This window comes from Rhyacophila brunnea, unplaced genomic scaffold (genome assembly GCF_057557595.1).
Source record: "Rhyacophila brunnea isolate RB1 unplaced genomic scaffold, BYU_Rbru_1.0 scaffold_5, whole genome shotgun sequence".
Classification (NCBI taxonomy): domain Eukaryota; kingdom Metazoa; phylum Arthropoda; class Insecta; order Trichoptera; family Rhyacophilidae; genus Rhyacophila; species Rhyacophila brunnea.
In genome coordinates this window covers 31,274,017-31,283,729 of record NW_028233170.1, presented here as the reverse complement: position 1 = coordinate 31,283,729, position 9,713 = coordinate 31,274,017, and the positions used below count along the sequence as shown (strand labels likewise).

General features: G+C 38.4%; 1 protein-coding gene across 1 annotated transcript; it reads right to left on the bottom strand.

The window, feature by feature from the left end:
* Positions 1–7,292: 7,292 nt before the first annotated feature.
* On the bottom strand, positions 7,293–9,337 carry SmB (small ribonucleoprotein particle protein SmB). The gene is made up of 2 exons (XM_085955204.1): positions 9,257–9,337; positions 7,293–9,082 (listed from the first exon to the last, which is right to left on the bottom strand). The coding sequence occupies exons 1-2, from the start codon at positions 9,257–9,259 to the stop codon at positions 8,459–8,461; spliced, it is 627 nt and encodes a 208-aa protein (XP_085811330.1). The 5' UTR covers positions 9,260–9,337; the 3' UTR covers positions 7,293–8,458.
* Positions 9,338–9,713: the final 376 nt, after the last annotated feature.

The window sequence follows — 9,713 nt, the reverse complement described above, 5'->3', positions numbered from 1 at the left end:
ACTTCAAAATTTTAATTCAAATTCCATCAAGTACATACCCTCAGTTATGGCCAACACAAGGGGCGGGCTGACAGGGCCCTAGCCTGGGGGCTCGGCGAGGCGAGTCGATCAGATAAGTAAGATAAATACACATCATAAATTTGCTTCACTAGTAAAAAAAAGTCGCCCTCGGCGCTATTTTCCTTCGATAATATTGTTTACAATTATGTGGTTGTGCGATACAATTTTTAATTGTGTAAGTATAAATATTCGACAACTCCATAATTCAAATGGATGTATTAAAATCAGGGCTTTTTTTTTAAAAAAAAAAGGTGCCGGAACTCACTTCATGTAAAGCTTTTTACTAAATAAAATTATATTCAAATGTCACTTAAATTAAATTTAAAGGAGCTATGCCACGAAGCGAACAAAAAAAGGTTGATTTTTACGATAATTTTTTATTTTAGTCAAAACAAAGCTACAGAAACAATAAAATACATACATTATATTTGAAATATATTGTACAAATAAGACTAAATTTTAAATATAATTGTAAATACATATGTAATGTATTTATTTATGAACTTGAATAAAAGTTTAGAGTGATTTCCAAAGTTTTTTCCAATTCTCGTCTGATACATCATCTCGATTCCTTTTCTTAGTGTTAGAGTCTAAGGACAAATGTCTTCCTTCAAGTAACCACCTATCAACATATTTTGAAGGATCGAAAAGTGTCAAGGGTGGTCCCACGAGTTTGATGAACAAGAGTGCCGAAACTGTTTTAGTGTTTAACGAAGCTCTTGTTGGGGTAATAATAAGATTCATTTGCGAAAACCCCCGTTCACATTCACTTGAAGAAATGGGAATAGAATTCAGAGCATATACCAAACGCAAGAGTTTTTCAGAATATGTCTTTTCGAGAATGTATTCGCGAAATCCACGAATCATTTCTCGTTCATCTAGTTGTAGCCTGATCGAAATGTTTCTAATTTCCAACTCTCCAAATGTCAACCGATTATCAATGTCTTCAGGCCAATATTTTTGGTCAAGTACGCGAGCCCAAAGTGCAAACTCAACATCTTTATTATCTAGCAGCCTTTTTTCAATTGACGTTTTCAACGTGGAATAAAATATTTTCGGATCAATAGGAGGATCATTTTTAGAAACTTTTTCGTGAAGTAAAACTCCACGAAAATGCAGATTGCTTATAGCAGCTGCAGCACATTTATAATAGGGTCCAAAATTCTGTTTTCTTTCTTCAAAAACTTGAACGAGTTCATTTATTTTTCGATTTGCAATGTAAAGGTTCACATTGCGATTTTGTAGGTCCAAACTAAGTTCCGACAATTCTTGGAGAGCGTCGCACATCAATGCTAGATCCAATAAAAATGCTGTTGATGTTATTTTGTTCTTTAAGCCACTGTAAATACACTTGTCATTTTTATCTCTTGTAGGGTCATTCATCGCTTCTTCAAAATGACGCACAAGGGATTCATAATTATTCCACACAGCCGAAACTGAACGAAAACTAGATGCCACCCATCGGGTACTTAAAACTCTTCCGATTTTCAGTACCTCAACGCCTAGTGATTCTGCACATAAATGCAACTCTCTATTATTTTTCGGCGACGCGTGGTATAAAACATAAAGTTTATCAATAAATGATTTGAATCTATTGATCCCTGAAATTTTCTTTACAACATCACTTACTGATAATTCTAATCTGTGATTAGTACAAACTATAATTGAAGGAAATTTTTCTGTCAGCAATTTTTTCACTCCATTTTTAGAACCTAACATCACAGCAGCGCCGTCGCATGCAACCGAAACTAAATATTTTTTTAAATATTCTTCTGTCATCCCATATAAATCAAAAGATTGGAGTAATGATTCAAATATTCCTTTTGCCGTTACCTCTTTAAGTTCAATCAAATCCAAAAACAAATTAATTGGTGAATTCATTCCAACACTTCGACACAGCATCGAACATACACAATGAGGGTGGTTTTTTGGCTTATGGTGGTATACTCATCAATTATCAAAGAAATTATATTTTTCGATTGAACAATTTCTTTGAAAACATTTTTTCTCATTTCATCACATATATGATTTACAATGTTAATACATGCGTTAGTGGAATGGAGAATATGACCCATTTCGATCCCATTTAGTTCTTGGAGATTAATTTCACTTTCAAACATATTGAATGATTGATTTTCCTTAGCTACTTTATATGCAGTTCGAAAAATGTTTGCGGTTATTACTTTTTCGCAAGATAACGATTTTAAAAAAGTATTTTCAATCTGCTTTTTTTTGGCTTCAGAAATGATTTTTAACGCTGCTTTGTGTGCAATAGATCCTCTGTGATCGAAAAAAAAAATTCGGAGTGACCCCAATTGTAGCTTCCTCTCTTTCCCAGAATACGTGATTTCATTATTGGCCCATTCTTTGGATATTTTCATTCCCATTGTCGTTTCAGTTCCAAGAGTTCCAACGTTTCTGCAAATTGTGCAGCCAAGTTTCATTTTGTGTACGTTCAACCATTCGTTTTTTGAGCAAAAATCGTTTTTTTGATCTAATGACCAGCAGTCTGGCCAATCGTTTTGAGTTCGACCTTGATCCCCGAGATCAGCTCGAGATGATTCAGGAACATCTACATGTACCGATATTTCCATATCTTCTGTCATTGTTTCTGTTACTGTTTTGAGCTTTTTATTTGCGGAATCGGCGCCGCTGCCGGTGGTTGAGAAGTAACAGGAAATTTTTTTCATATTTAAACTTGGGGTTGCACTAAATAATATATAAAATATAGTAATAATCGTAACACAAACTGACTAAACAAACATAAATAACAATATACGCAGATGCCGCCATGCGATAAACGTCAAACTGTCAAAATCATAATACGCAAAGACATACGTATGAAGCTAGTTACATACGCAGGTTTGCTATTTAAACTCTATACGGTTACTTCACTAACACTAACACGCCAACATTCAAAATGGCTTCCACCTGTACCTTATTTTATCATTTTAACGAATTATTATTGTAATTACTTAAGCGCAAATATTTTTTCGTTTAATTGATTTTGAAATAAAACTGTGTAGCGCGGGACCTCTCACTCGCACTGAATACTTTCTCCCTCGCACTGCGACCGTCGCCTACAGTCCACGCGGGCACCTCCCATCGAGGCGTTCCCTACCTGCGCGCGCCGGCGTCTCAGCTGGACAGCGAGGAGAGGGTCGCCTGGTAGGGAATATAAGGCGCTACGCAGCCTCAAACAAATCAGTTAACCTTGGGCCAGCTTGGCCCTGACTTAGCATAGTAGACTTGCTTACACTGACAACGGTACACACGGCTTTCCGTGACTCTATCAGTGTACAGTGAGCTACTCTTGCAAACTCATCTCAACATAATAGTCTTGCTTATACTGACAACAGTACACACGGCTTTCCGTAACTCTGTCAGTGTACAGTGAGCTATTGTGGTGAGGTAGGTACGAGCTCAGGTTTTGCCATAGTTTCGCCTTCATCAACACAACGAACCCTTACGAATTTATTTATTAAGGAAGTACCTACTTATACCCTTATAACCGTGAAAAAAGGTGCCGGAACGCCGTTCCACCGCGTTAAATGGAAAAAAAAGCCCTGATTAAAATATACAAAAAATATACACATTAATTTTACCACATACACCATTTGGGAAACGCTACTGTTTGGAAAGCATTACACTGCCTTTATCTTTAGCGATAAGTATAGGGGCCCGCCAAAGATCCTAGCCTGGGGGGCCGCTTCAGGACGTGGGGGCCATGCCTTCAGTCGATAGTATTAATTTGATTATAATATATTAGATAACATAAGAAACATTATTAGGAAACCAGGTTTAGAAATGACTTTTCTGTTCATATGTTGTGGATGGTTACTGGTAAATGGTGCTCGTGCCTGTACAGCATTTATAAGCTCAGCACTATCTATGCTTTGCAAAGATATATGCCAAGTGAATACCACACATGCACCAAACGCGTGCGGCAAGATCATCTGGTTTGAGATACCCGCTCCTCACTCGTTTCCCGCGCATTCAGTGGGGACATCTGTATGCACGCGCTATGGTAAGAGCAAGACGCAAGTACGATCGCGCCCGCGCCTAGGTACCAACTCGTGCGAACTCCCCGCGCATTGTCAGAAATATGCAAGTGCATAGTGTTCCAACTGTTGGAAGGATAAAATATTATTTCATTATGATCACCACCATTGATTGCCATTTTTGCTCTCTTGTGATCTGACACTGACAGACCCTCTGCAGTCGTGCGGCGATAATGTTTACTATTGTACCAGCATGGAAGGCGGCTCGATGGCTATAATATGGTATGGACCAGTGGCGGCCGGTGGTCTTCAGAATAGCATTTTCTGGTAGTGCGCAATGGTTTACCTTCTATACCCAGCATTGGAGCATAGGGCAAGCACAAGTTCACGCCACTTCCCTCGGTTCAACGCCAACTCTTGCGCCTCCCGCCATGTCAGACCTGCAGCACGTAGGTCGCTTTTGTAGCACCGCTGCAGGGTGAGGGAGGGCCGGCCATGGCAACGGAACCCTTGAGGCTGTGCCATAAGGGTACGGAGTGTCACACTCTTTGGAATCAGTAACAATTATCATAGTAAAGGTCGTAAAGCGTCTCTCCATGATTATCTTAAGGCCATACATCAGTTGAGGCACGGTCTAAAAAGATCGTTGCTAGGCGATGCGCGGATTGCGGGTGCAAATGACGCCTGTCAAACGAAATATTATTTGTCATATAAATCCAACATACGTCCATTTTATGTTCTATTTATTGTTCTATTAGTAACAATAATAATATATTCATTGACATGTTTTCTTTTTAAAGTAAATGGGTAACGTTTTTAGTCATCTTTACACGATTTAAGAATTAATTGGCCCGTCGCCATCACGAAGCAAAGTGACGTGTTTCTAGCTCGACGTTCTCTCACTGAATGCGAGCGAGTACAAAATTTCGTCGCGCCTGCAGTTGAAAATTATTTGCCGTTTCACTGATGCGTCACCTTAATCACCGAAGGCTGCTGTGTCAATAAGCTAAGATAATATCTTAGTCTAAAAAGACCAAAATGTTGAACTGTTAAGGTAAATTAAGGTAAATTAAATATGTCTTTAAAGAGTTTTTAAACAGTTCAAATGATTTAATATCAATAAAGAAAAATAAATGTCACGGTTTACGACTTTACGCTCTGGGCAAACAAGCTTCAGCCAAATAAATAACCGCTGATGTGTTTTTTTGTTTATTGAATGTATTTGAATGGTTTAGAAATAAATGCGGTAATTTGTATTTTCGTAAAAGTTTAGCGATTCATTAAATCTTAAATGTGAAATTGTTAAAAATTAACTCGCCAGCATTGTTATAAAACAGAAACTGGTGTTTTTGTTTCTAGAGTCCTAATTTCGTGCGCCGATCTAAGTGTGTAAAAAATTCTACACAAAACGTCATTACGGGACATTCGACCACGGTTTAAGAAGTATATAATGACCTCATTGTAATCCTGTGCAAACTGAAAATCTGTTTGGATCGTAATCGCTTTGCGCACGAACGGAGTATTGTTCATAGTTCACGAAGTGAGTGAGTGATACACGTATGAATAACAATGAAAAGTTGAGCGATGTCTTCAAAGATGCAGGCGGTGCGTAGCACTTGGATGGTATTAGAGGAGCCGCCGCTGGTATGGACTCTATCCGTAGTAGCGGTATGCATACACTGCAACATCAGGCGTTTTACAATGAAAAATTTTGCAATCATGGATGTGTGTGGCAGTACATTACATTAAGTACATGTGTTTTGTGAATATGTCAACAAAATCGCATTAACATGTTGCAGTCGAGATGCGTTTGAAAATACATAGTGAAAATATAATACAGTTTAATCGTCTGATCTAATCTAACTTAAGATGTATGGTTATGATGAAATCATGAAATGAATACGTGTATTAATTAAGGCGCTAAGTACCAAAAAAATAAAAACTGACATTTTTATACAAAAATGTTTTAAATGCCAACGCCAATAACTTCAACTATGGTCTGAGTGCCTCAAGCAAGTCAAAAAAATACAGCAAAATATTTAAACCTGTCGACGTTGTAAGTCCGTTGGCGTGTTTTATTTATAATGGTGTAAGTAGCACTGCAGTGGTCAACAGCATTTAATATAAAATGGCTGACGATGGTGTGTTGACACTTGCGAGTTCTTAATACCTAAAATTGTAGAAGCTGCCGTAATTGCTTCACACTGTAAGAGGGCTCGCACATCAGAACTCGCCGCATGCGTCTTACGACGAATTCGTCGATGTGACGTCATCGTAAACCAAGAAACAAACGTTATCAAATGGACCTTCGCAGATTGGCCGATGCAACTGCAACTCTGCGACCCTGCGACATTCGTCTAGTTGCAATGGCCAAAGCGTGCATGTCGATCTCGGGAATGTCGCCTCCGCGCAAGCGCACAGCCTGCGGCCATCGGCCATTTCTGTTTCTGTCTCTGTCTACACTGTCATTGCTCGCTCATCGCGGTGAGCGTTTGACGTTTGTTCATACAATCAACACAATAAAAACGGCAGACGAGAGACTTCTCCTTTTTCACGTTTGACGTTTGCCGCTAGGCAGATGTGCGAGGCTGTAGCATACAACATTCGCCGGCAGTCTCAGAAGTCTTTGATTTATGGCCGTCAGGCACACAAGGCGAGTTGCGATGTGCGAGCCGGCTTAAATCACATTTTTCAAAAGGTCTGCTTCATGAAATTTTACTGCAATGACTCGGTATTTTGCAACTACAGGCAATACTACTTTTTGGTACTTAGAGCCTTAATTAATACACGTATTCATAATGTAAAAGTCAAAGGAAGTTTTTTCATGTGGTTCATTTTCAGCAAATCTTTAGCGACTAGGTTTATAGCAATGTTTAAACCAGATTGATGAGAATGTTTACAGGAAAATATGTCTATTATACAACCAACGGATAAGGATGTAATAGAAACATTTTACTTAAAATGAAAATAGATCCTTATGGTGAACATTAGCAGACGAAAATATAATGAAGAATCAGTCATCAGTTTCCACAAGAAAATTGAAGTTATGAATTATTGCTACATAGCAGCGAGAATTGGAATCCTCTATTGAAAAAATCATGAAAAATTTTGAAAGGACTGTTCGATGTTCTAAATACCAGGTTTTTCGTTTTTCAGATCATCTTAATCACATTTGGACTGAATAATTGAGATTCGACTGTAGTTTGTAGGGATGAAATAAATAAAACCGTATAGTTTTTACAGGTTTTATTAAGAAACTTGAATTAAAAACAATATGGTTATTACGTAAAACAAATGTTTTGTAGGGTAGGTATATATACCTCATTTTAGTCTATGCTTACAATATAAATACACTTTTAGTCCCATTATCTACAACTTTTAGAAATGTGATAAATATGTCATGTAGGGGTCCTGTTCTCTTAGCACTTTTGATGTAGACGATAAATGAATCACAATCACATGCTAGTTATGATCAACAAACATAAACACTCCATACATATTTCGATTGAAGAGCTTCAGATTAAGTTTTTAAATTTATATTTCAGTCAGGCAAAACAAAAAGAACCATTCTGGTAGTCCCGCCACCAATTTAAAAACGGCATTACATAATATATTATGTTAAATGATGATATGATCTGCGAAAATTTTCTTTCATTGTGAGAACGTTGGATGGAACAGAACACACCTACACAATAAATTAACCAACATTAGTAATTCGTAAATCAACTGACATCATTAAATTTGCTTTCCCAAGCTAGTCTATGCTCCATTCAAAAATAAGGGGTTGATTCCTTCTTATAGACATAGTTCCAAAATAATCTGTAGGTTTCAAAAGCAGAATGAAGTTTTACAAACCTACAAATAAAACTTCAATGATACTGGAAAAGCTTTGAAAACAGGGTTGCATTATTGTTATCCTGTTAAGAAATAGACTGAGAATGGTATAAATGTATCACTGTTTTGCATTTCAAATAATAATTTATCTTGTCGGTTCTTTTGACATCTTGATGAGACTTTCAAGAATGAAGAGCCACCATTTTCATTTTACATTACTGTCACTTCAAAAAAGTTAAAACAGCATTATCGAAACAATATGCCATCTTGCACGCACAAATAAATGGCAAATTTAATGCCTTCACTTTATTTAAAACACCGTGCCCAGCCAAGAAATATGCGGGTAATATTACCTCACTTTCACCACTCAACTGAACACTTATTGGCCAATTACAATCTACACAGGTATTATTTTGATGATGTTGATAAAATACTACCTCAACGGAGAAGAGTGACACGAATAGATTTGACCTGTTGCGTATCCTACAAGTCATTATTCACTTTCACTATTACCCTAGTGTCACAACTGACAAATGTCTATACCGAGATAAGATTATAACTATTTAATAAGGCCTAGGCGGTCCACCTCTCATCATACCAGGGGGCGGTCCTCTCATAGCAGGAGGTCCGCCCATACCAGGTCCGCCTCGTCCCATTCCACCCATTCCCGGAGGCATTCCCATCATTCCAGGAGGGGGGCCTCCCATCATGGCCGGACCCATCCCGCGCATTTGTGGTGGGGCCGAAAGTTGTCCTCGCCCTCCAGGCGTCATGTGTTGCTGTGAAGGTCCACCTACACCTCTGACGGGACCTTGGAGTCCGGCCGGTGCTCCTCCGACGTTGGCCGGCATGCCTCTTCCTGCGGCTCGACCGACACCGGGTCCGGGAGCCGCACCCGGCATCGGAACTCTGGGCAAACCTTCTTCTGGAGGAGGCAATCCTTCCACTGCCATCGACACTATGTTCTCCCCTCGCAGCAGGATGAAGCCCAGCATTCGCTTTTCCTCTCTCTCGGCACTCTTATTGTTCTTCGATTTGATTTTCCTGAACTCCTCGCAGTCCCCGAGGATCAAGTTCATATGTTTGTCAAAGGCTTTGAAAGTCCCGATAAATGTTCTGGAATCCTGCAAAACTATTCGGACTCGATAGTTGATGTGCTGTAACATCTTATTATTCTTTCCGATAGTCTGAAACATTATAAACAGATTAAAAATGTGTAAATAAAAATAAAATCGTTCATAATACGTTACCGGTTAGCGGAGATAAGCGGATAAATAAAGTTATATATGGGTCAAAAATTATGAAATAGCACATCTTTAGACTCTGCCGTAGTAAAACAAATGATTAAAAATAATAATTACCATTTTGAAGGCTGGATGATCACGGATTAGGAAGAAAATATATAAATCTAGCCGCCAAAGACCTCAGAAAATTTTGACGGCGGCTGTGCCAGAGACAAACAACAACATTGTTTATGTCTAGAGCAAGTCAGTATTGCTAGTTTAATCAACGAATTTTATTATTTACCGTAATGCGAGGTGTGATTAATCCACCAATTCCAGACCACAACATACCTACGTAGGATATCATCAATGTTTTCCACCTATTTTCAAAAACAAAAGTCCAATGTCATTTTATAAGATTATCAATAAGTATGTTATTACAGCTTAACCTTGAAATGTCACAGATTCCGATTTCTTAAGCCGCATTTAGATCAAGCGAGAGAATATTTTGTTCTACTCCATTCTACTTATGCTCGCTCACCAAAAAGCGTTTACGTCAAGAGAATTTCACTGGAGTGGGGGAAGAACAAACATT